The 26,544-nt window shown below is 57.9% G+C and overlaps 3 protein-coding genes across 3 annotated transcripts in view; 1 reads left to right on the top strand and 2 right to left on the bottom strand.

Moving 5' to 3' along the window:
- Positions 1-2,839: 2,839 nt before the first annotated feature.
- RPS19 (ribosomal protein S19) lies at positions 2,840-6,568 on the bottom strand. Its single transcript, XM_034072322.1, has 6 exons — positions 6,419-6,568; positions 5,598-5,668; positions 5,021-5,121; positions 4,254-4,437; positions 3,033-3,087; positions 2,840-2,894 (listed from the first exon to the last, which is right to left on the bottom strand). The coding sequence occupies exons 2-6, from the start codon at positions 5,666-5,668 to the stop codon at positions 2,868-2,870; spliced, it is 438 nt and encodes a 145-aa protein (XP_033928213.1). The 5' UTR covers positions 6,419-6,568; the 3' UTR covers positions 2,840-2,867.
- Positions 6,569-6,943: 375 nt separating this feature from the next.
- Positions 6,944-26,060, bottom strand: CIC (capicua transcriptional repressor). Its single transcript, XM_034072276.1, has 20 exons — positions 26,048-26,060; positions 25,544-25,693; positions 25,266-25,458; positions 24,524-24,647; positions 23,190-23,372; positions 21,539-21,680; positions 19,480-19,628; positions 18,774-18,807; positions 18,628-18,708; positions 18,434-18,531; positions 17,145-17,354; positions 16,612-16,810; positions 16,003-16,024; positions 14,873-14,934; positions 13,922-14,089; positions 12,210-12,315; positions 11,116-11,267; positions 9,790-9,921; positions 8,396-8,527; positions 6,944-7,239 (listed from the first exon to the last, which is right to left on the bottom strand). The coding sequence occupies exons 1-20, from the start codon at positions 26,058-26,060 to the stop codon at positions 6,980-6,982; spliced, it is 2,610 nt and encodes an 869-aa protein (XP_033928167.1). The 3' UTR covers positions 6,944-6,979.
- Positions 26,061-26,528: 468 nt separating this feature from the next.
- Positions 26,529-26,544, top strand: part of LOC117437704 (histone-lysine N-methyltransferase 2B-like) — a 3,620-nt gene continuing 3,604 nt past the window's right edge. Inside the window, exon 1 of the mRNA XM_034072275.1 lies at positions 26,529-26,537. Within this exon, the coding sequence (XP_033928166.1) occupies positions 26,529-26,537 (9 nt within the window). The remainder of the gene's footprint in view (positions 26,538-26,544) is intronic.

Below are 26,544 nucleotides of genomic sequence, written 5' to 3'. Positions count from 1 at the left end.
GGGGGATTGGTGCTGTTGTTTCCATGGCAGCGGGGGGGGGGGGGGGGGGGATTGGTGCTGTTGTTTCCATGGCAGCGGGGGGGGGGGGGGGGGGGGGATTGGTGCTGTTGTTTCCATGGCAGCGGGGGGGGGATTGGTGCTGTTGTTGCCCTGGCAGCGGGGGGGGGATTGGTGCTGTTGTTGCCATGGCAGCGGGGGGGGGATTAGTGCTGTTGTTGCCATGGCAGCGGGGGGGGGTTGGTGCTGTTGTTTCCATGGCAGCGGGGGGGGGATTGGTGCTGTTGTTGCCATGGCAGCGGGGGGGGGATTAGTGCTGTTGTTGCCATGGCAGCGGGGGGGGGTTGGTGCTGTTGTTTCCATGGCAGCGGGGGGGGGATTGGTGCTGTTGTTGCCATGGCAGCGGGGGGGGGTGTGGGGGCTGTTCCCATGGCAGCGCTGCCCCCCCCGGCTCCGCACAATGCGGCCTCAGAGCCGGGAACAGGCGCGGCTTTGACGGAGCCGATCCGGGGGCTCCTGAGGCAGGAACGGGAATGGGAATGGGAATGGGATGGGGATGGGATTGGGATGGGAATGGGATGGGAATGGGATGGGAATGGGATGGGAATGGGATGGGAACGGGATGGAATGGGGATGGGAATGGGATGGGAATGGGGATGGGAATGGGATCGGGAATGGGGGAAAAAGGGAGAAATGGGGCAAAATTAGGGGGAAATGGGGCAAAATGGGTGGAGATGGGGCTAAAATGGTGAAATAAGGGGGAATTGGGGCAAATAAAGGGAGAAAAGGGGTAAAACCGGGATGAAATCGGGTGGAAATGGGTCTAAAATGGGGGGAAATAAGGGGAATTGGGGAAAGATGGGGAGAAAATGGGGGAAAATGGGGTAAAATTGGGTGGAAATGGGATAAAATAGGGGAAATAAGGGGAAAATGGGGCAAAAATGGGGAGAAATGGGATAAAACGGGACCAAAGCCCCAATTTTGGCCTCTTTAGCCCCAAATTCGAGGGATTGGACCCAACTTCTGCCCATTTTCTGAGGTAAAAACCTTGAGGAAAAACCTCAATTTTCTGAGGTAAAAACCTAAATTTTGAGGGAAAATTCGATTTTCTGAGGTAAAAGCTCCATTTTTTGAGGTAAAACCCTCACTTTTGAAGCAAAACCTCCATTTTGTGAAGTAAAAATGTCACTTTTTGAGGTAAAACCCCATTTTCTGAGGTAAAAAAACCACTTTTTGAGGTAAAACCTCAATTTTCTGAGGTAAAAACTTCACTTTTTGAGGTAAAACCATCATTTTTTGAGGTAAAAACTCACATTTATTGTAGTTAAAGCCTCATTTCTGAGGCAAAATCCCCACTTTTGAGGTAAAAACTTCAGGTTTTGAGGTAAAAATCTCCATTTTCTTACCTCAAATCTTCACTTCTTAGCATAAAAATGTCATTTTTTGAGGTAAAAACATCAGTTTGATGTAAAAAAGTCTCTTTTTTGGGTAAAACTCCCAATTTCTGAGGTAAAAACTTCACTTTTTGAGGTAAAATTCAATTTTCTGAGGTAAAAACTTCACTTTTTGAGGCAAAATTCAATTTTCTGAGGTAAAAACTTCATTTTTTGAGGTAAAATTCAATTTTCTGAGGTAAAAACTTCACTTTTTGAGGCAAAATTCAATTTTCTGAGGTAAAAACTTCATTTTTTGAGGTAAAATTCAATTTTCTGAGGTAAAAACTTCACTTTTTGAGGCAAAATTCAATTTTCTGAGGTAAAAACTTCACTTTTTGACGTAAAATTCAATTTCCTGAGGTAAAAACTTCACTTTTTGAGGTAAAACTCAATTTTCTGAGGTAAAAACTTCACTTTTTGAGGTAAAAACTTCACTTTTTGAGGCAAAATTCAATTTTCTGAGGTAAAACTCAATTTTCTGAGGTAAAACCTTCACTTTTTGGGTCAAAACCTCCATTTCCTGAGCTAAAAGTGGGTTTTCCCTCACACGTTCCCAAGGCCCTCAGCAGAAAACCCCATTTTTGGGTGTTTTTGACCCAAAATCCACCCCCATTCCCAGCTAGAATCCCACACACAAAATGCAGGCAAATGGCCCCAAAAACTCCCACTTCCAATGTGCCCAAAAAGGGCCTTTTTCCACCCAAAAATCCACCTCTTTATGCTGTTTTTAACCCCAAAAATCACCAATTTTGGTTAAATCACCTCATTTTTTACACCACCTTCCAAACCGCACCATTTCCCCCCAAAAAACCTCAATTTTTGGCTAAAAATGGCTATTTTTGGGGAGGAAACACCCAAAACCGTGCGGTTTTAGGGTTTTCCTCCCCAAAATGCACCATTTTGGGCAAAACCACCAACTTTTAACCAAATATTGCCTAAAATCACTGATTTTTCACCCAATTCCATCCAAATCATCACAATCCTTCAGTTTTGGGGCATTTCCCCCCATTTTGAGCCACTTTTTGGGGCATTTTCTCCCTATTTGGCGATTCCCCCCCCAATTTGGGGCAATTTCCCCTCATTTGCTGATTCTCATCCTGATTTTGGGGCAGTTTCCCCCCATTTAAAGCAATTTTGGACCATTTTGGGTCACTTTATCCCTATTTCGGGATCCCCATCCCTATTTTTGGGGTGATTCTCCTCTATTTTACCATTCCCACTCTATTTGGGGCCAGTTTCCAACCATTTTGCAATCCCCATCCCTCTTTTTGGGGCAATTTTAGGCATTTTGGGTTTTTACTCCCAGATTTGGGACATTTTCCCCCCATTTTGGGTCATTTTCTCCCCATTTCCCCCCTTATTTTGGGCTCATTTCCCCCCGTTTTGGACAACAAACACCACACGAGCATCTCGACGCTGCCTTTATTCAGCTCCTCAGTGCTTCCTGCTGGCGGCCGCCACCTGTGGGGACACCCCAAAACCGCTCAAAACCACCCCAAAAACAGCCCAAATCACCCCAAAAACAGCCCAAATCACCCCAAAACCACCCCAAAAACCCCATAAAATGGTTAAATCGCCCCAAACTGCCCCAAAACGCACCTGCCCGGCGATGCGGTCCAGGTCCCGCTGCCCCTGAGGAGTCAACTTGCGCCCCCTGCAGTCAACGAGAGGCACAACCGGATTCCATTGTGAGTGGGGGGGGCTGTTTCTAGCCCGTTCTATCGCGATAGTGGGGGTTCTATCGCGATAGTGGCAGGGTGTGAATCATGTTATATTAAGGTGGTTATATCGCGACTAAAGGGGGTTATATCACAACTATAGGGCGCTATATCGTGACTACAGGGGGTTATATCATTACTACAGGGATTATATCACGACTACAAGTGGTTACATAATTACTATTGGGGGTGTATCGCAACTATAGGGGGCTATATCACAACTATATGAAGTTGTATCAATATAGGGAGTATATCACAGCTATAGGGGGTTATATCGTGACTACAGGGCATTATATCGCAACTATAGGCAGCTATATCGTGACTATAGGGGGTATATCGACTATAGGGGGTTATATCGTGACTATAGGGAACTATATCGCAACTATAGGGGCATTATATCACTATAGAGAGCTATATCACAATTACAGGGAGCTATATCGCGACTATAGGGGGTTATATCATGTCTATAAGGGTTATATTGTGACTATAGGAGAGTATGGGCTCATATTGTGCCCTATTGTGATTGGGGGGGCTCATATCACGATAGGGGGGGTGCCATATCACTATAGTGGGGTGTCATATCACAATGGGGGGTGTCATATCACTACAGTGGGGTGTCATATCACAATGGGGGTGTCATATCACGATAGAGGGGGCGCCAAATCACTATAGTGGGGTGTCATATCACAATGGGGGGTGTCGTATCATGATAGTGGGGTTCATACCACGATAAGGGAGTGTCATATCGCGATACAGGGGTGTCATATCACAACGGGGGGGTTCATATCGCGATAGTGGGGTTCATACCACGATAAGGGGGTGTCATATCACGATACAGGGGTGTCATATCACAATGGGGGGTGTTGTATCGCGATAGTGGGGTTCATACCACAATAAGGGGGTATCATATCGCGATACAGGGGTGTCATATCACAATGGGGGGGTTCATATCGCGATACTGGGGTTCATATCGCGATACAGAGGTGTCATATCACAATGGGGGGGTGCCATATCACGATAGGGAAGGGTCATATCACAATGGGGGGGGTGTCATATCGCGATAGTGGGGTTCATATCACGACAGAGGGGGGGGGTTCCTCACCCGTCCTGGTCCTTCTCCACCATCTTGAGGGCCTCGAGCGCCTGCAGGACGCGCCGGGCGACGGCGCCGGAGCCGCGGCTGAAGTGGCTGGGCCGGACCCCGCGGCGCTGGCGCCCACCATAGACCTTGGTGAGGGAGCCGGCGCCCGCCCCCCCCCGCAGGTACAGGTGCCGCGCCGTGGAGGCTGCCGGGAGACACCGCGGTTGGGGTCAGTTTGGGGCTGTTTGGGGTCGGGTTTGGGGTGATTTTGGGGGGTTTTGAGGCTCTTTTGGGGTGGTTTTGGGCTAGGGGGTTTGGAGCTATTTTGGGTCAAATTTGGGTGGTTTAGAGGCTCTTTTGGGAGGTTTTGGAGCAGTTTTGGGGTGAGTTTGGGGCTGTTTTGGGTCGGTTTTGGGGGGTTTTGAGGCTCTTTTGAGGTGGTTTTGAGCTATTTTGGGTCAAATTTGGGTGGTTTAGGGGCAGTTTTAGGTCATTTGCGGCCGTTTTGGGTCAATTTTGGGTGGGTTAGAGGCTCTTTTGGGAGGTTTGGGGCAGTTTTGAGGGTCTTTTGGGGCTGTTCTGGATAAATTTCTGTGCTTTAGAGGCTCTTTTGGATCAATTTTAGGTGTTTTGAGGCTCTTTTGGAGCCATTTCGGGTGGTTTAGACCCAATTTTTGGGTTACCTAATCCCATTTTTGGCCCTTTTTGGTTGGTTCAGAGCCAATCTGGGGGTTCTGGGGCTCCATTTTGGGGTGTTTTGGTCCCTTTTAGCCATTCCCCGTCCGTACCCGCGCGGGTGTAGAACCAGTTCTCATCATAGGGCGCCAGCTCCTTGTGCTTCGCCAGCTTCACTGTGTCTGCCCAGTCTGGGACCTTCAGCTTCCCTGACCTGTGCCAGGAGCACCCTCAGCATCCCCATAGATCCCTATGGTAACACCAGACCCACCCCATAGACCCTATGGTAACACCAAACCCACCCCATAGATCCCTATGGTAACATCAAACCCTCCCCCATAGAGCCTATGGTAACACCAGACCCCCCCATAGGCCCTATGGTAACCCTAGAGCCCCCCATAGATCTCTATGGTAACACCAGAGCCCCCCATAGGTCCTATGGTAGCACCAGACCCCCCCATAGACCCCTGTGGTAACACCAAACCCCCCCCCATAGAAACATCAAACCCTCGCCCCATATACCTATGGTAACACCAAACTCCCCCCCCCATAGCCCCCTATGGTAACACCAAACCCCCCCCCATAGATCCCCATAGAAACATCAAACCCTCGCCCCATATACCCTATGGTAACACCAAACCCCCCCCCCCATAGCCCCCTATGGCACCACCAAACCCCCATAGGCCTCACTTCTTGAGGAAGGCCGCCAGGGCTCGCACGAACTCCTGCTGGTTCACGTCCTTCACCGTCACCCCCGGCATCTGTGGGGCAGAGACACCCGGTTACCGGTAACACCGGAACCGGAGACCCGGTTACCGGTAACACCGAACCCCGGTTACCGGTAACACTGATACCGGAGAGACCCGGTTACCGGTAACACCGGAACCGGAGACCCGGTTACCGGTAACACTGATACCGGAGACCCGGTTACCGGTAACACTGATACCGGAGACACCCGGTTACCGGTAACACTGAACCCCGGTTACCGGTAACACTGATACCGGAGACCCGGTTACCGGTAACACCGAACCCGGAGCAGGCCCCGGCGCCAGACCCTCAGCTCAGTAACCGGTAACTCCGATCCCGGCCCCGATCCCAATCCTGACCCCGACCCCGTTCCCAATCCCGGTACCGGCCCCAGGCCCTCCCCTCAGTAACCGGTAACCCCGATCGCAATCCCGTTCCCGGCTCCGATCCCGGCCCTCACCTCGCCTCAGTAACCGGTAACCCCGATCCCATTCCCGATCCCAATGCCGTTCCCGTTCCCAATCCCGTTCCCTATCCCGGCCCAGGCCCTCACCTCAGTAACCGGTAACCCCGACCCCAATCCCATTCCCGCTCCCATTCCCGATCCCAATCCCGTTCCCGATCCCAATCCCGGCCCTCACCTCGCCTCAGTAACCGGTAAACCCGCTCCCGTTCCCGATCCCATTCCCATTCCCGTTCCCAATCCCGATCCCATTCCCATTCCCATTCCCGACCCCATTCCCGTCCCCGCTCCCGTCCCTCACCTCTCCTCCTCCGCGGCGCCACCACAAGAGACCTGAGCACGGGGCCGCCCGGGGGAAGCCGCAGGGCCGGAAGTCTCGCGAGACTCGCTCCGCCAATCCCCGCGCGCAAGAGTACGCGAGGGCCAATAGGAGAGGGGGAGAGGGCGGGGCGAAGAGGGGAGGGGCCACCCGCTCCCCGCCTCCCGCTAGAACCCCGCTGCTGATTGGTCGCCGGCCGCGCGGCTGTTAAAAGCCGAGCTCTGATTGGTCCTCGGCCCCCATGGGCTCGTTTTGGGGTGAATTCGGTGCTTTTCGGCGCTCCGGAAGCCGCTCTCGGATTGGTCCGTGCGGCTCCGCGCCGGGCTCCCATTGGCTGACAAGCCGCCAGACCACGCCCCCTCCCCCCGCCCAACCAATAGCAACGCCGCAAACCCCCCACGTGATCAGAGACGGAGGCGGCGCCGGGTCTGCAAAGATTTACCGGTTATTATAGAGCGCGGTCACGTGATCACCCCCCCGCGGTTCCCATGGCGACCGCGGGGGGAGGGGGGGGGGGGGGAAGGGGGCGTGGCCTCGGAATGCTCAGCGAGCCCCGCCCCCCGCGGCGGGCGAAGGGGGCGTGGCCTCGGGGTGGGCGGAGTCGGGGGCGGGGCCGGGCGCGTCGGGGGCGGGCGCTGATTGGTCGGGGGGCGGGGCCTGGTCGGGGGCGGCGGGCGCTGATTGGTCGGGGGGCGTGGCCGCCTGCATGATCTTCTGCCTGACCTCGCGGATCTTGAGCTGCAGACAAACCTTGGACGGGAAAATGTCCGAGAAGCGAGACTGGAAAGCGGCCGTGGCCTGGGCTGGGGGGGGGAGGGGACAGGGGGGGAGGGGGGGGACAGGGGGGGGGGACATGGGGGGGGGACAGGGGGGATGATATAGGGAATGACATGGGGATAAGAGAGGGATAACACAGGGGTAATATAGGGAATGACATAGGGATGACATGGGGATAGCACAGGGATAACATAGGGAATGACAGAGGAATAATATAGGGGATGACAGAGGGATGGACATAGGGATAACGGGGGGATAACATAGGGATAATATAGGGATAACATGGGGATGACAGAGGGATAAGAGAGGGATAACAGTGGGATAACACCGGGTAACATAGGGAATAACATAGGGAATGACAGTGGGATAACATGGGGATGGATATGGGACAATGGGACATGACACAGGGATAATATGGGGATGACAAAGGGAATGACAGAGGGATAACAGTGGGATAATATAGGGATAACATAGGGAATGACATAGGGGTAAGAGGGATAACACAGGGATAACATGGGGATGGACATAGGGATAACATGGGGACAACATGGGGATAACATGGGGATAATATGGGAATGACATAGGGATAATACAGGGATAGCACCGGGAATGACATAGGGAATGACATGGGGATAATATAGGGATAACATGGGGGTAACATGGGAATGTCATGGGAATGACATAGGGATAACATGGGGATAACAGGAGAATGGGATCATGGAGATAGGAATAATGGGAATGGGATAAGGGGATAATGGGAATGGGGACAGGGAGAGAGGGACAGGGATACACAAGGAAGGGGTTAGGCCCTTGTGGGTGTTCTGGGGCCTTTTGAAGCCCATTTTGGGCTGGTTTAGGCCCAGTTTTTGCCTGTTTCACCCCATTTTTCCCCATTTCCCCCTTATTTTTCCCCATTTTTTTCCCTTTTTTCCCCATTTTTTCTCATTTTTCCCATTTTCCCCTATTTTTCCCCTAATTTTTCCCCATTTTCCCCCATTTTTCCCTTTTTTCCCCCATTTTCCCCCTATTTTTTCCCATTTTTCCCCATTTTTTCCCTTTTTTCTCATTTTTCCCCATTTTTTCCCCATTTATTTCCCATTTTCCCCTCATTTCTCCCCATTTTCCCCCATATTCCCCTGTTTCCCCCCCCCCCACCCCCCCCCCCCCTCCCCCCCCCGGTACCGGAGGGGAAGAACCCGTGTTCCTGGAACAGCTGCATCACCAGCGCCCTCCGCTGGTCCAGGGTCCTCCGCAGGGACGAGAACGGAACCTTCTCGTACTCCAGCTCCCCCAGCACATCCTCAGCCTCCCCCCCTGTGGGGCAGACCCACATCTATGGGACCCCTGACCCACATCTATGGGGCCCCAGACCCACATCTATGGGGCGCCCCCTATGGGACCCCTGACCCACATCTATGGGGCGCCCCACACACCTGCCCCCTATGGGACCCCTGACCCACACCTGCCCCCTATGGGACCCCAGACCCACATCTATGGGGTGCCCCACACATCTGCCCCCTATGGGACCCCAGACCCACATCTATGGGGCGCCAGGGACCCCAGACCCACATCTATGGGGCGCCCCACACACCTGCCCCCTATGGGACCCCAGACCCACATCTATGGGGCGCCCCACACACCTGCCCCCTATGGGACCCCAGACCCACATCTATGGGGCGCCCCACACACCTGCCCCCTATGGGACCCCAGACCCACACGCCTGCCCCATATGGGACCCCAGACCCACATCTATGGGGCGCCCCACACACCTGCCCCCTACGGGACCCCTGACCCACATCTATGGGGTGCCCCACACACCTGCCCCCTATGGGACCCCAGACCCACATCTATGGGGCGCCCCACACACCTGCCCCCTATGGCAATGGGGGCAGGGACCCCTGACCCACATCTGCCCCCTATGGCAATGGGGGGGGGGTCAGGCACCCCCATAAGGAACCCCCATAGAGATCCCCAACCCCCCCATAAGGACCCCCCCAACCCCATCCCATTACCAGACCCCCCCCCAAACACCTTCAATCTCCCCCTTCCCCCCCCATATCCCAGCCCCACTCCCTCCGCTCTGACCCACACCTCCATGGGGGGGATCTCGAGGCCCCCCTGCCCCATAGATGTGGGGTGACTTGGGGGTCCTGCCCCATAGATGTGGGTGACTTGGGGGTCCTGCCCCATAGATGTGGGGTGACTTGGGGGTCCTGCCCCATAGATGTGGGTGACTTGGGGGTCCTGCCCCACAGATATGGAGTGACTTGGGGGTCCAGCCCCATAGACGTGGGGTGACTTGGGGGTCCTGCCCCATAGACGTGGGGTGACTTGGGGGTCCTGCCCCATAGATGTGGGGTGACTTGGGGGCCCTGCCCCATAGATGTGGGGTGACTTGGGGGTCCAGCCCCATAGATGTGGGGTGACTTGGGGGTCCTGCCCCATAGATGTGGGGTGACTTGGGGGTCCTGCCCCATAGATGTGGGGTGACTTGGGGGTCCTGCCCCATAGATGTGGGGTGACTTGGGGGTCCAGCCCCATAGATGTGGGTGACTTGGGGGTCCTGCCCCACTGACCGGGTCTGTCGAAGGTGAAGATCTCCCCTTCGCACTTGGCGCTTTTGGGGGTGTTGGGTTCGGAGCCGCAGCTCGAGCGGCGCCTGAGCCTCCGCTTGGGGGAGGCCTGATCCTCTGCTGAGGAGTCCAGGTCTGCAATGGGAATAGGGTTGGGAATGGGATTGGGATGGGAATGGGATGGGATGGGGATGGGATGGGATGGGATGGGATGGGGATGGGGATGGGGATGGGATGGGGATGGGGATGGGATGGGGATGGGATGGGATGGGATGGGGATGGGATGGGGATGGGATGGGATGGGATGGGATGGGGATGGGATGGGGATGGGGATGGGATGGGATGGGATGGGGATGGGATGGGATGGGATGGGGATGGGATGGGATGGGGATGGGATGGGATGGGATGGGGATGGGATGGGGATGGGATGGGATGGGATGGGGATGGGATGGGGATGGGATGGGATGGGATGGGGATGGGATGGGGATGGGATGGGATGGGGATGGGATGGGATGGGGATGGGATGGGGATGGGATGGGATGGGATGGGATGGGATGGGAATGGGATGGGGATGGGATGGGAATGGGGATGGGATGGGATGGGATGGGATGGGGATGGGATGGGGATGGGATGGGATGGGGATGGGATGGGATGGGGATGGGATGGGATGGGGATGGGGATGGGGATGGGGATGGGATGGGGATGGGGATGGGATGGGATGGGATGGGATGGGAATGGGATGGGGATGGGATGGGAATGGGATGGGGATGGGATGGGGATGGGATGGGATGGGATGGGGATGGGATGGGGATGGGATGGGATGGGATGGGATGGGGATGGGATGGGATGGGGATGGGAATGGGGATGGGGGGGAAACAGTGAGGAACCCCCAACCCCTCCCCCATTGACCCCATATGACCCGTCCCCATATGGCCCCTCCCCACTCTCCTTCCCTGTTCTGACCCCTCCCACCATCTGGCCCCTCCCCCACTGACTCCTCTATGACCCCTCCCCATTCAAGCCCCTCCCCCCCCGTGACCCCGCGATGACCCCCCCGTGACCCCCCCGTGACCCCTCACCGGTGCTGTTCTTGCGCTTCTTGCGGTAGGAGCCCAGGATGGCGCGGGGGGAGGTGCTCCCCCCCGTGACCCCCCCGTGACCCCGCGGTGACCCCTCCGTGACCCCGCCCCTCCCCCCCCCTCACCGGTGCTGTTCTTGCGCTTCTTGCGGTAGGAGCCCAGGATGGCGCGGGGGGAGGTGCTCCCCCCCGTGACCCCACAGTGACCCCGCGATGACCCCGCGGTGACCCCGCCCCTCCCCCCCCCTCACCGGTGCTGTTCTTGCGCTTCTTGCGGTAGGAGCCCAGGATGGCGCGGGGGGAGGTGCTCAGGGCCTGCAGGGTGGGGGAGGGGAGAACATCCTCGGGCCGGAACTCGGGCAGCTCCGCGAAGCGCTCCTCGAAATCCACCTCGGACAGGACCCTGGGGGGGAGGGGAGGGGGGGGAGGGGGGGGGAGGGGCAATGGGGGATGGGGGAGGGGTAATGGCGGATAGGGGGGAGGGGCAATGGGGGACAGATAATTGGGGGAGGGGCAAAGGGGGATGGGGGGAGGGGTAATGGGGGAGGGGCAGTGGGGGAGGGTTAAAGGGGGAGGGGTAAAGGGGCAATGGGGGAGGGGCAGTGGGGGAGGGGGAAAGGGCGAATGGGGGAGGGGGAATGGGGGCAGGGGCAATGGAGTGAGGGGTAAAGGGGGGAGGGGTAAAGGGGGAGGAGTAAGGGGGGAGGGGCAATGGGGGGAGTGGTAATTGAGGGAGGGGCAATAGGGGTGGGGTAATGGGGGAGGGGTAATGGGGGATGGGTAATGGGGGAGAGGTAATGGGGGAGGGGCATTTGGGGGGAGGGGCAATGGGGGAGGGGAAAAAGCAAAAAGGGGGGATGGGCAATGGGGGATCAACAGGGGGCACAGATATTGGGGGAGGGGCAATGGGGGAGGAGTTATAGGGGAAGGAGCATCACAACTCCCCCTCCCCCACAGACCCATGGCCACACCCCTGACCCCTCCCCCCACATACCCATCCCCTCCCCCCCATAGAACCCCACCTTCCCCCCACCCCAAAGCCCCTCCCCCCATGACAGAGACCTTTAGGCCCCTCCCCCCCCTTCACCCCTCCCCCCATGACCTTTAGTCCCCTCCCCCCATGACCTTTAGGCCCCTCCCCCCATGACTTTAAGCCCCCCCCTTCGCCCCTCCCCCCATGACCTTCAGACCCCTCCCCCACCCCTCCCCCCCTTTCACCCCTTCCCCCATGACCTTTAGGCCCCTCCCCACCATGACCTTTAGCCCCCCACATGACCTTCAGCCCCCTCCCCCCATGACCTTTTGACCCCTCCCCCTCCCCCCCCCTCGCCCCCCCCCCCCTCACTTGTCCACCGAGTCGAAGGTTTTCTTCAGGGGTGGGGGCTTCACTTTCACTTTCTTCCCTGCCCCTCCCCCCTCCTTGCGCTCCTCTTGGGGGGGGGGAGGGGCCGGCGGGGGGGGAGGGGCGGAGCTGCGGGGGGGGAGGGGCCCCTCCGGGTGGGGGGGGGAGGAGGAGGGGCCGGGAGCAGGGGGGGGCTCCGGGCGGCTCTCGGGGGGCGGCCGCCACTTGGTGCCCTATGGGGGGGGAATAAAGGGGGTTTGTTAATTAATAATTAATAATTACTAATAACTTAATTAATAACTAATTAACGATTAATTAATAAATTAGAATTATGTCGTCATTAACTAATGATGAATTAATGACTATTAATTAATGAGTGATGATTAATTAATGATTAATAAAAGATTAAATTAATGATTAATTGGTAACTAACTAATATCAGTCATTAACAATTAAATAATAACTATAAAAATACTAAATTAATACCTAATGATTAATAATTAATTAAAAATTAAATAAATTGATTAATAATTAATTGATAATAAAGTTAATACTTAATGATTAAAAAATTATTGCAAACTTATTAAATTAATAGCTGGTTATTAACAAAAGATTAATTAAAAATGAATAAATTCATTAATTACTTATTAATTGGTGAATAATTAAAATTAATTAGTAATTAATTAACGATTAAATAATAAGTTTATTAACAGAAAACTATTAACTACTTAAAATAAATTGATTAATAATTAATGATTAACTGGTAATTAAAATTAATTAGTTATTAAAAGTTAAATAATAATTGTAAATTAATTAATAATTATTAGTTAATATTAGCTTAAAAAATGATTAATAATTAATGATTAATTTGTACATAATTAAAATTCATTATCCATTAATTAAGGTTTAATTAATAACTATAAATTAATTAAGAATTATTGATTAATGACTGGTTAATGATATGCTAATGAGGGGGGAGGGGCTCTCACCGTGTCCCCCGGGGGGGGGCTCTGGGGCTGCTCCTCCTCCGGCTCCCGTTGGCTCCAAGCCTCAGTGCGGGGGGGGGGAGGGGGGAGCCTCGTTCTGGGCGGGGGGGGGAGGGGCTGGGGGGTCCCAATCGGCGGGGGGGGGAGGGGGGGGTGAGGAGGAGGAGGAAGGGGGGGGCTGTGGGGGAGGGGCGGGGTCAGGGGGGCCGCGGGGGGGGTCATGGGGGGGTCTTGGCCCCTCATAGCAGCCAATGGGGATGGTGGCGATGGCGGCTTTGACCTTTTGGGGGGGCTTGGGGAGGGGGGGGCGGGGGGGGCGGGAGGGGGGGAAGCTCAGGGGGGCTGCGAAGAGGGAGGGGTTATGTAAATTAGGGGGCGGGGCTTGGATATACAGGCCCCGCCCCCTCATTTGCATGCACACCCTCCCCTCCATTCATCCCCATGTCACTCAATGGGCTTGCCCATAGGGTGTAGCCCCGCCCCTACAACCCGGTTCATTTGCATAACCACGCCCCCTCCATTGACCCTACCCCTCCCCACCGTAGCCCCGCCCCCCTTTAAGCCCCGCCCCCACTCTTAACCCCACCCCTACAACCAGGTTCATTTGCATAACCACGCCCCCATTGACTCCAACTCTCCTCACCGTAGCTCCGCCCCAGTTTAAGCCCCGCCCCCATAACCCGGTTAATTTGCATAACCACGCCCCCTCCATTGCCCCCCCCCCGTTACCTGCATTGCCCTGGCTGGGGGCGGGGCCTCCCTTGGGCAGGATGGGCGGGGCCACGGAGGGGGCGGCGCCTGCCACGCTGTAGACCAATCCGGTGGCGGGGGCGGGGCCAGGGGCGGGGCCGGGGGCGGGGCCTGGGTAAATGGCGGCGAGGACCGGCCCGGCCGAGGCTGGGGGCAGGGGTGGGGGGGGCAGGGGGGAGAGGCCTGGGGGGGGAGGGGTCAGTGTTGGAACCATGGGACCCATAGAGCCCCATAGGACCCATAGAGACCCATTGGACCCATAGAGCCCCATAGGACCCATAGAGCCCCATAGGACCCATAGAGCCCCATAGGACCCATAGAGCCCCATAGGACCCATAGAGACCCATTGGACCCATAGAGACCCATAGGACCCATAGAGACCCATAGGACCCATAGAGCCCCATAGGACCCATAGATCACATGAGACCCCCACATATACCCCCATAAACAAGCCCTTATATACTCTCCATACCCCCTATATACCCCATAGATTACCCCGTATATACCCCCATAGGTGATCCAATAGATGACCCCCCATACCCTCTATATACCCCACTATATACACCCCTATGTAACACCCCATACACCCCTATATACCATCCATACTCCCCTATATACCCCCCTATGTACCCCCATACCCCCTATATACTCCCTATATACCCCCCATACATCCCCATACCCCCTATATACCCCTCATACCCCCTATATACCCCCTATATACCCCCCATACATCCCCATACCCCCTATATACCCCCCCTACCCCCATATACACCCCTCCTATACCCCCTATACCCCCCATATACCCCCCATATACACCCCATATACCCCCCCCATACCCCCCATACACCCCCCATTCACCCCCCATATACCCCTATATACCCCCCATACACCCCCATATACCCCCTATATACCCCATACCCCCCCCCTTACCCGGCAGCAGGGGCTGGACGATGGCAGACGTGAACCCCAACACCGGGGGCTGCACGAAGGCGCTGGGGGGGGGAGGGGCGGGGGGGGGAGGGGCGGGGGGAGCCCCCCCCCCTTGGCCCGGGGGGGGAGGGGCAGGGGGCGGGGCCCCGGCGGGGGGGGGAGGGGCTGGGTGCACGTAGGCAATGCGGGCGGGGGAGGGGAGCAGCACCTTGGGGGGCTGGGCCCCCCCTGCCCCTCCCCCCCCTCCGCTGTTGGCCCCTCCCCCTCCCCCTCCCCCCCCTATGGATGCTGTGGGGCTGCCGGGGGGGGGCACGACGGGTACAGGGCTCAGCTGGATGATCTGTGGGGAGAGGGGGGAGGGGTTAGATGGGGGGTATAGGGGGGGGATATAGGGGGGGTATGGGGGGTATATGGGGGGTATAGGGGGGATATAGGGGGGGTTATATGGGGGGTATGGGGGGCATAGGGGGGGGTTATATGGGGTTATAGGGGGGTATATGGGGGTATATGGGGGTATATGGGGGGTATAGGGGGGATATAGGGGGGGTTATATGGGGGGGTTATATGGGGTGTATAGAACAGGTTATATACGGGGTATAGGAGGGTTATATAGGCGGCTATAGAACAGGTTATATAGGGGGGTATGGGGAGTATATAGGGGGGTATAGAACAGGTTATATGGGGGGGTATAGTGGGGTTATATAGGGAAGTATAGAAGAGCTTATATAGGGAGGTATAGAACAAGTTACATAGGGGGTATAGGAGGGTTATATAGGTGGGTATAGAACAGGTTATATAGGAGCTTATAGAACAGTATATATAGGGGGTATAGGGGGGTTATATAGGGGGATATATAGGGGAATATGGGGGGGGTGTATAGGTGGGTATGGAACAGGTTACATATGGGGGTATAGAACAGGTTATATGGGGTATATGGGGGATTCTACAGGGGGTAGATAGGGGAGTTACCTGGCGGGGAGCATATATGGGGAGGGGGTTTATGGGGGGGTTATATTGGCAGAGGGGTATATGGGGGGCGGGTTCTATGGGGTGAAAGGTTATATGGGGCCCTATAGGGGGTGCATATGGGGGGGGTCACGGGGGGGTCAGGGTGGGGGAGGGGCACTCACCTTGCCGGGGGGAGGGGCCGCACTGTGGGGGGTGAAGGGAGGGGCTCGGGGGGGCGGAGCCACCGGAACCAGAACCTTGCCTGGGAGCAGGGGGGGGGCTGGGGGGGGAGGGGCAGAGACCACATCAGACCCATAGAGCAGGGACCCATAGAGACCCATAGAGACCCATAGAGACACATAGAGAGCAGTGACCCATAGAGACCCATAGAGAACAGTGACCCATAGAGACCCATAGGGACCCCTAGAGACCCATAGAGACCCATAGAGAACAATGACCCATAGAGACCCATAGAGACCCATAGAGACCCATAGAGACCCATAGAGCAGTGACCCATAGAGACCCATAGAGAGCAGTGACCCATAGAGACCCATAGAGACCCAGAGACCCATAGAGCAGTGACCCATAGAGACCCATAGAGCAGAGACCCATAGAGCAGTGACCCATAGACACCCATAGAGAACAGTGACCCATAGAGACCCATAGAGAACAGTGACCCATAGAGACCCATAGATCACAGTGCCCCACACCCCCTGCCCCATAGAGCACAGACCCCCCCAGCCCCACATCCCCCCCACCCCCACCCCCCCCCCATGCCCCTCCCCCCTCACCTTTGGGGGCGGAGCCTGCGGCCGCCGCTGGGGGGTTGGGCAGAACCTTCCCGTTGGGGGGGGGGGGAGGGGGCAGCGCGAAGTGGATGCCGGGAGGGGGGGGAGGGGCCGCGGGGGAGGGGGGCGTGGCCTTGGCGTGGGGGGGGAGGGGCAGCGTGGGCAGGATGTACTGCACCTGCGCAATGGGAGCCCCTTTACCCTGCGGGGGGGGGGGGGGGGCGGGGGGGGGAGGGGCCACCCCCAGCGGGGGGGGGAGGGGCCCGTTGGGCCCCGCCCCTCCCCCACCCCCCCCGTGCGCCTGCGCAATGAACTGCACCGGGGTGGGGGGAGGGGCCAAGAGAGCCAAGGGGGGTCCCGGGCCCCCCCCCCCCCCCCCCCCCCCCCCCCCCCCGCCCCTCCCCCCCCCCCCCCCCAGCACCAGGTTGGCCACGACCCCTCCCCCCCCCGCGGGTGGGGGAGGGGCTTTGGGGTCGGCGGTGGGGGGAGGGGCGGGGCGGAGGACGGCCCCTCCCCCACCCCCCCCCCTCGCTCGCCCCTCCCCCCCCCCCGGCGCTCTCGGCCCGTTTGCGGCGGGGGGGGGGAGGGGCGACCCCCTCGAAGCGCTTGGGGGGGGCGGGGGGGGCCCCTTTGTAGGGGGCGGGGCCTGGGGGGGGCGGGTCCGTGGGGCCAGGTGGGGGGGAGGGGTCCTGGGGGGAGGGGCGGGGGGGGGGAGGTGCAGGAGGGAACAGCTTCCGGGGGAAGGGCTAAAGGGGGGGAAGGGGGGGTCAGGGGTCTGGCCCCATAGAGCTCCATAGAGCCCCATAGAGCTCCATAGAGCCCCATAGAGCCCCATAGAGACCTATAGGGCCCCATAGAGCCCCAGCCCCATAGAGATGCTCCAGACCCAGAGACCCCCCCAATTGACCCCCACAGACTCCTCATAGCCCCACTGAACCCCAAGCCCCACAGACCCTCCCCAACCCCACAGCTCCACCTGCCCCATAGATCTGCCCAGCCCCATAGACCCCCCCACATCCCAGCCCCACATAATCGCCACAAACCCCCTATGGACCCATTGAACCCCAAACTCCACAGCTCCCCCAGTTCCATAGATCCCTGCCCCATAGCTCCCACATCTCCCAGCCCCACATCTCCCTGCCCCACATCTCCCAGCTCCACATCTCCCAGCCCCACATCTCCCAGCCCCACATCTCCCAGCCCCACATCTCCCAGCCCCACATCTCCCTGCCCCACATCTCCCAGCCCCACATCTCCCTGCCCCACATCTCCCTGCCCCACATCTCCCTGCCCCACATCTCCCAGCCCCACATCTCCCTGCCCCACATCTCCCTGCCCCACATCTCCCTGCCCCACATCCCCCTGCCCCACATCTCCCTGCCCCACATCTCCCAGCCCCACATCTCCCTGCCCCACATCTCCCTGCCCCACATCTCCCAGCCCCACATCTCCCTGCCCCACATCTCCCAGCCCCACATCTCCCTGCCCCACATCTCCCTGCCCCACATCTCCCAGCCCCACATCTCCCTGCCCCACATCTCCCAGCCCCACATCTCCCTACCCCACATCTCCCAGCCCCACATCTCCCAGCCCATCTCCTGCCCCACATCTCCCAGCCCCACATCTCCCAGCCCCACATCTCCCAGCCCCACATCTCCCAGCCCCACATCTCCCTGCCCCACATCTCCCAGCCCCACATCTCCTGCCCCACATCTCCCTGCCCCACATCTCCCTGCCCCACATCTCCCAGCCCCACATCTCCCTGCCCCACATCTCCCAGCCCCACATCTCCCAGCCCCATAGATCCCAGCCCCACATCTCCCACCTTCCCCTCCTCCCCCGAGGAGTCGCTGTCGCTGTCACTGACTCTCTCCTTGCACTTGAGGTCGATGTCAGTGGGGGGAGGGGCGAACCCATCATCCGCTATGGGGCAGAGATGTGGGGCAGAGATGTGGGGCAGGGGGTGTCAATGGGGTGACCCCCATCCCCTCCCCCCACACTTGGGGGGCGTGGCCTCACCGATGACGTCATCGTCCCCCTCCTCCTCGCAGATCACCATCCGCTCCTCGTCACTGGTCATGTCCTCGCTGGCTGCGCGGGGGGGGGCGGGGGGGGGGGGCGCGAGGAGGGGGGAGGGGGAGGGGGGAGGGGGGTGGGGGCCGGGCGGGGGGCGGGGGGAGGGGGAGGCCCCGACACCAACTGCGGGGGGGGGGGGGGGTCAGGGATGTGTGACCCACACATCCCCCCACAGCCCCACATATACCCCCTGCCCCACACATCCATAACCCCCATATCGCCCCCTGCCCCATACATCCCCCCTCCCTCCCACACATCCCCCAGCCCCATAGAACCCCATTCAGCCCCATAGCTCCCCATTGAGCCCCATAGCTCCCCCAACCCCATAGAACCCCATTCAGCCCCATAGAACCCCATTCAGCCCCACATCCCCCCCAGCCCCATAGATCCCCATTGAGCCCCAGAGATCCCCATTCAGCCCCATAGCTCCCCATTGAGCCCCATAGAACCGCATAGCTCCCCATTGAGTCCCATAGCTCCCCCAACCCCACAGCTCCCACAGCCCCATAGCTCCCCATTGAGCCCCATAGATCCCCATTGAGCCCCATAAATCCCCATTCAGCCCCATAGCTCAGCCCCATAGCTCCCCATTGAGCCCCATAGCTCCCCATTCAGCCCCATAGATCCCCATTCAGCCCCATAGAACCCTCCCAGCCACAGAGATCCCCATTGAGCCCCATAGAACCCCATTCAGCCCCACAGAACCCCCCCAGCCCCATAGCTCCCCATTGAGCCCCATAGCTCCCCACAGCTCAGCCCCACATCCCCCCCCCCTCCCCCCCCCCCCCCGTGTACCTGCCCCAGCTCCCGCAGGTGTCTGGCTCTGGCCTCGGCCCCTCCCCCTCCCTGCACTCCGCTGTGTGAGAACGCACGTGGCCGCTGAGCCCCTCCCCCACCCGGGGCTGGCCCCGCCCCCACTGAGGCCTCGGGGGGGTCAGCGGAGCCTGCGGGGGAGGGCAGAGGTCACGGGGGGGTCATGGGGTCAAAAGGTTAATGGGAGAGGGGTCATGGGGTCAAGGGGGGAAGGGTCATGGGGGCAACGGGGGGTCAATGGGGGGAGGAGTCATGGGGTCAAGGGGGGTCAAGGGGGGAAGGGTCATGGGGTCAATGGGGGGTCAACGGGGGGAGGGGTCATGGGGTCAATGGGGGGTCAATGGGGGGAGAGGTCATGGGGTCAAGGGGAGGTCAATGGGAGAGGGGTCATGGGGTCAAGGAGGGTCAAGGGGGGAGGGGTCATGGGGTCAAGGGAGGTCAAGGTGGGAGGTGTCATGGGGTCAAGGGAGGGTCAATAGGGGGAGGAGTCACAGGGTCAAGGGGAGGTCAATGCAGGGAGGGGTCATGGGGTTAAAGGGGGGTTTGGGGGAAATAGGGGTCATTGAGGGGTCATGGGGTCAAGGTGGGGTCAATGGGGGGAGGAGTCATGGGGTTAAGGGGGGGGCAATGAGATAGCATTGAGATGGGGGAGGATGTATGGGTAAGCAATGGTTATCAATGGGTCCCTATCAGTAATCAATGGTTATCAATAGGTCCCTATTGATAATCAATAGATCCCTATCAGTAATCAATGGTTATCAATGGGTCCCTATGGGTAATCAATGGTTATCAATGGATCCCTATTGGTTATCAATGGATCCCTATGGGTAATCAATGGATCCCTATAGGTAATCAATGGTTATCAATGGATCCCTATCAGTAATCAATGGTTATCAATAGATCCCTATGGGTAATCAATGGTTATCAATGGCTCCCTATTGGTTATCAATGGATCCCTATGGGTAAGCAATGGGTCCCTATCAGTAATCAATGGCTATCAATGGATCCCTATGGGTAATCAATGGTTATCAATGTGTCCCTATAGGTAATTAATGGTTATCAATGGATCCCTATGGGTAATCAATGGCTCCCTTGTTGCACCACTTCCAGTCCGGGTGGGCCTTGAAGTGAGCCTCCTTCACCTGCATCACGTGACACGGGAGAGAGCCACGTGACACCGGGGACGCTCTAGCCACGCACCCGGCGCTATGGGACCTCCCTTAGGGGATGCCCTATAGGGACCCTTCCTGTAGCCGCCCCATAACCTCCTCCAGGACTCCATAACCCCCTCCAGGACCCCATAGGTGCCCCATAGCACCCCATAGCTGCCCCATAACCCCATATAGGACCCCATAGCCACCCCATAACCCCCTTCAGGATGGTTATCAATGGGTCCCTATGAGTAATCAATGGTTATCAATGAATCCCTATTGATAATCAATGGGTATCAATGGTAATCAATGGTTATCAATGGATCCCTATCGATAATCAATGGGTATCAATGGCACTCAATGGCTCTCAATGGGCCCCATTCACCCCTATGGGCCCCCTCGGTCCTCCCACCTGCAGGGGGCGCCGCGGTGCCGAGGTAACCAATGGCTATCAATGGATCCCTATTGGCTATCAATGGATCCCTATGGGTACTCAATGTAACTCAACGGCCCCATTCACCCCTATGGCTCCCTCGGTCCTCCCACCTGCAGGGGGCGCCGCGGTGCCGAGGTAATCAATGGTTATCAATGGATCTCTATGGGTACTCAATGGTACTCAATGGCACTCAATGGCTCCCCTCAGTCCTCCCACCTGCAGGGGGCGCGGCGGTGCCGAGGTAATCAATGGCTATCAATGGCTCCCTATGGGTACTCAATGGCACTCAATGGCTGTCAATGGGCCCCATTGACCCCTATGGCTCCCTCGGTCCTCCCACCTGCAGGGGGCGCCGCGGTGCCGAGGTAATCAATGGCTATCAATGGATCCCTATGGGTACTCAATGGTTCTCAATGGGCCCCATTGACCCCTATGGGCCCCTCAGTCCTCCCACCTGCAGGGGGCGCTGCAGTGCCGCTCTCGGACGCGCTCCGCTCCTTGGTGGCCGCTCTGGCCCCAACCTCAGAACTCGATTTCTTCCGGTCCTTGTTGCACCACTTCCAGTCCGGGTGGGCCTTGAAGTGAGCCTCCTTCACCTGCATCACGTGACACGGGAGACAGCCACGTGACACCGGAGACAGACACGTGACACCGGAGCCGCTCTAGCCACGCACCCGGCGCTATGGGACCTCCCCATAGGGAGCTGTTATATAGGGAGCCTTCAATAGGGGCAGCCCATAGGAACCTCCCTATAGGGACCCTTCCTGTAGCCGCCCCATAACCCACTCCAGGACCCCATAGCTGCCCCATAGCACTCCATAGCACCACATAGCGCCCCATAGCACCCCATAGCTGCCCCATAGCACCCCATAGCACTCCATAGCACCCCATAGCACCCCATAGCTGCCCCATAACCCCATATAGGACCCCATAGCCACCCCATAACCCACTCCAGGACCCCATAGCGCCCCATAGCTGCTCCATAGCAGCCCCATAGCACCCCATAGCTGCCCCATAGCGCCCCATACCTGCCCCATAACCCCATATAGGACCCCATAGCCACCCCATAACCCCCTCCAGGACCCCATAGCACCCCATAGCTGCCCCATAGCTGCCCCATAGCACCCCATAGCGCCCCATAGCTGCCCCATAGCACCCCATAGCACCCCATAGCTGCCCCATAGCACCCCATAGCTGCCCCATAACCCCATATAGGACCCCATAGCCACCCCATAACCCCCTCCAGGACCCCATAGCTGCCCCATAGCACCCCATAGCACCCCATAGCTGCCCCATAGCGCACCTGGAAGGCCAGCTCGTGGTACTGCTGCTTCTGCCGCGGCCCCAGCGCGTACCCTTTAACCCCCCATAACCCACTCCAGGACCCCATAACCCCCTCCAGGACCCCATAGCTGCCCCATAGCTGCCCCATAGCACCCCATAGCTGCCCCATAGCGCACCTGGAAGGCCAGCTCGTGGTACTGCTGCTTCTGCCTTGGCCCCAGCGCGTACCCTTTAACCCCCCATAACCCACTCCAGGACCCCATAACCCCCTCCAGCACCCCATAGCACCCCATAGCTGCCCCATAGCGCACCTGGAAGGCCAGCTCGTGGTACTGCTGCTTCTGCCTTGGCCCCAGCGCGTACCCTTTAACCCCCCATAACCCACTCCAGGACCCCATAACCCCCTCCAGCACCCCATAGCACCCCATAGCTGCCCCATAGCGCACCTGGAAGGCCAGCTCGTGGTACTGCTGCTTCTGCCGCGGCCCCAGCGCGTACCCTTTAACCCCCCATAACCCACTCCAGGACCCCATAACCCCCTCCAGGACCCCATAGCTGCCCCATAGCTGCCCCATAGCACCCCATAGCTGCCCCATAGCGCACCTGGAAGGCCAGCTCGTGGTACTGCTGCTTCTGCCTTGGCCCCAGCGCGTACCCTTTAACCCCCCATAACCCACTCCAGGACCCCATAACCCCCTCCAGGACCCCATAGCACCCCATAGCTGCCCCATAACCCCATATAGGACCCCATAGCACCCCATAGTGCCCCATAGCTGCCCCATAGAACCCCATAGCTGCCCCATAGCTGCCCCATAGCGCACCTGGAAGGCCAGCTCGTGGTACTGCTGCTTCTGCCTTGGCCCCAGCGCATACCACCACTCGCCCAGGATCTTGCTGACTGTCCGGTTGTCCTGGTTGGGGTGTCGCTGGTGAACCAGCGCCCGGTGCCGCTTGCTGAAGATCATGAAGGCGTTCATGGGGCGGCGGATGTGCTCCTTGTCACGCTATGGGGCAGACAGGGGGTCAGGGGGGGCATAGGGATGCATTGGGACACATAGAGATGCATTCAGAGCCATAGAGCCTCCAGTAAAGAGGATGTGCTCCTTGTCACGCTATGGGGCAGACAGGGGTCAGGGGGGCCATAGAGAGGCATTGGGACACATAGGGATGCATTGGGACCCATAGAGATGCATTCAGACCCATAGAGATGCATTCAGACCCATAGGGATGCATTCAGACCCATAGAGATGCATTCAGACCCATAGGGATGCATTCAGACCCATAGAGATGCATTCAGACCCATAGGGATGCATTCAGAGCCATAGAGATGCATTGGGACACATAGAGATGCATTCAGAACCATAGAGAAGCATTGGGACCCATAGAGATACATCTGGATCCATAGAGATGCATTGGGACCCATAGGGATGCATTGGGACCCATAGAGATACATCTGGACCCATAGAGATGTATTGGGACCCATAGAGATGCATTCAGACCCATAGACACATTGGGACCCATAGAAATGCATCAGGACCCATAGACACATCTGGACCCATAGGGATGCATTCAGACCCATAGGGATGCATTCAGAGCCATAGAGCCTCCAGTAAAGAGGATGTGCTCCTTGTCCTGCTATGGGGTGCAGAGACATGGGGGTCAGGGGGACCCATAGAGATGTATCTGGACCCATAGAGATGCATTCAGACCCATAGACACATCCAGACCATAGCCCCACATCTCCCTATGGGGTCTCTATGGGGCAGTGTCTATGGGGTCTCTATGGGGTCTCTATGGGGTCTCTATGTGTCTCTATGAGGTCTCTATGGGTCTCTATGTGTCTCTATGTGTCTCTATGGTCTCTATGTGTCTCTATGGTCTCTATAGGGTCTCTATGTGTCTCTATGTGTCTCTATGTGTCTCTATGGTCTCTATGTGTCTCTATGGGGTCTCTATGGGTCTCTATGGTCTCTATGTGTCTCTATGTGTCTCTATGTGTCTCTATGTGTCTCTATGTGTCCCTATGGGTCTCTATGTGTCTCTGTGTGTCTCTATGTGTCTCTATGTGTCTCTATGGGTCTCTATGTGTCTCTATGTGTCTCTATGGTCTCTATGTGTCTCTATGTGTCCCTATGGGTCTCTATGGGGTCAGTACCTTGCCTGGGCTCCTCGGGTCTCTCTCCCCCTCCCTGTCCTTGGGCAGGGCACTCAGGGACTGAGTTCGTCTCTTGCCTGGAGCCTGAGGCAGAGGCAGCTCCGGAGCCGCCATGGACACGAACCTGGGGGGGAACCACGTGATCAGGGGGGTCAAACCCCAAGTGACCCCCCCATGACCCCCCCCTAGACCCCATAACCCCCCGCTAACCCCCCTATGACCCCATAACCCCCGTTGACCCCATAACCCCCATTGACCCTATAACCCCCTCTTGACCCCATAAGCCCCCCATAACCCCCCCTTGACCCCATAACCCCCCCTTGACCCCATAAACCCCCCTTGACCCCATAACCCACCCTGACCCCTTACCCCCCCCTTAACCCCCTTTGACCCCAAACCCCCCCTTGACCCCATAACCCCATAAAGCCCCCCTTACCCCATAGCTCCCCCTTGACCCCATAACCCCCTCCTTGACCCCATAACCCCCCACCGACCCTATAACCCCCCCGTGACCCCATAACCCTCCCTTGACCCCATAAACCCCCATGACCCCATAACCCCCTCTACCCTCCCTTGACCCACAACCCCCCCTTGACCCCATAACCCCATAAACCCCCCCATACCCCATAACCCCCCCTTGACCCCATAACCCCCCCCGACCCCATAACCCCCCTTGACCCCAAACCCCCCCTTGACCCCAAACCCGCCGCCATGACCCCCTGACCCCCCCGTGACCCCTCACGCGTCATCATGGTCGCTCTCAGTCTCGCTGTCCGGTCGGGGTGGGGGCGGGGCCGGCTCCTCCTCGGGGGGGGGCGGGGCCAGGGGGGGGGGGCAGCGGGGGGGGGGCTGGGCGGCCGCGGGGCCCCCCCCGCAGCGCCCGGGCTCTAGCCCCGCCCCCAACTCGGGGGCAATGGCGGCTGACTCGGGGGGCTCTGCGGGGGGGGGGCAATGAGGGGGGGTGGGGTTTGACCCAAACCCCGCCCCCTATGTTAATGAGATGCTAATGAGGGGTCTGACCTTTGCTCTGATTGGCTGCCGGCGGGTGGGTGACCGGCTGCAGCCCCGGGGGGGGCTGGGGGGGGGCGTCCGGCTGCGATGGGGCCAGGAACGGGACCAGTGAGTGCCAGGGGAACACGGCCACTGAGCGAGGCTCCACGTTGGTCCACACTGCGGGGCACGTGACACGGGGGGGGTCACGTGACACGGGGGTCACGTGATGGGGGACGTGAACACGTTATAACACATGTGGGACACACGCGGGTCACGTGATGACACATGTGGGTCACGTGATGACACACGTGGGACACACTATAACACATGTGGGACACACGTGGGTCACGTGATGACACTTGGGACACACTAGCACACGTGGGACACACGCGGGTCACGTGATGACATGTGGGTCACGTGATGACACACATGGGACACACTATAGCACATGTGGGACACACGCGGGTCACGTGATGACACATGTGGGTCACGTGATGACAGCCTATACACGTCAAACATGCTATGACACACGTGAAACACCCATGACATGCATGGGACACGCTATGACATGTATGGGACACGCTATGACATGTATGGGACACGCTATGACATGCATGGGACACGCTATGACATGCATGGGACACGCTATGACATGCATGGGACACGCTATGACATGCATGGGACACGCTATGACATGCATGGGACACGCTATGACATGCATGGGACACGCTATGACATGTATGGGACACGCTATGACATGCATGGGACACGCTATGACATGCATGGGACACGCTATGACATGCATGGGACACGCTATGACATGCATGGGACACGCTATGACATGCATGGGACACGCTATGACATGCATGGGACACGCTATGACATGTATGGGACACGCTATGACATGCATGGGACACGCTATGACATGCATGGGACACGCTATGACATGCATGGGACACGCTATGACATGCATGGGACACGCTATGACATGCTATAACATATGGAACACACCATGACACATGTGGACA

The sequence above is a fragment of the Melopsittacus undulatus genome, chromosome 26 (genome assembly GCF_012275295.1).
Source record: "Melopsittacus undulatus isolate bMelUnd1 chromosome 26, bMelUnd1.mat.Z, whole genome shotgun sequence".
Taxonomy (NCBI): Eukaryota; Metazoa; Chordata; class Aves; order Psittaciformes; family Psittaculidae; genus Melopsittacus; species Melopsittacus undulatus.
Note: the sequence above shows the minus strand (reverse complement) of the source record. Positions and strands in the feature narration are given on the sequence as shown.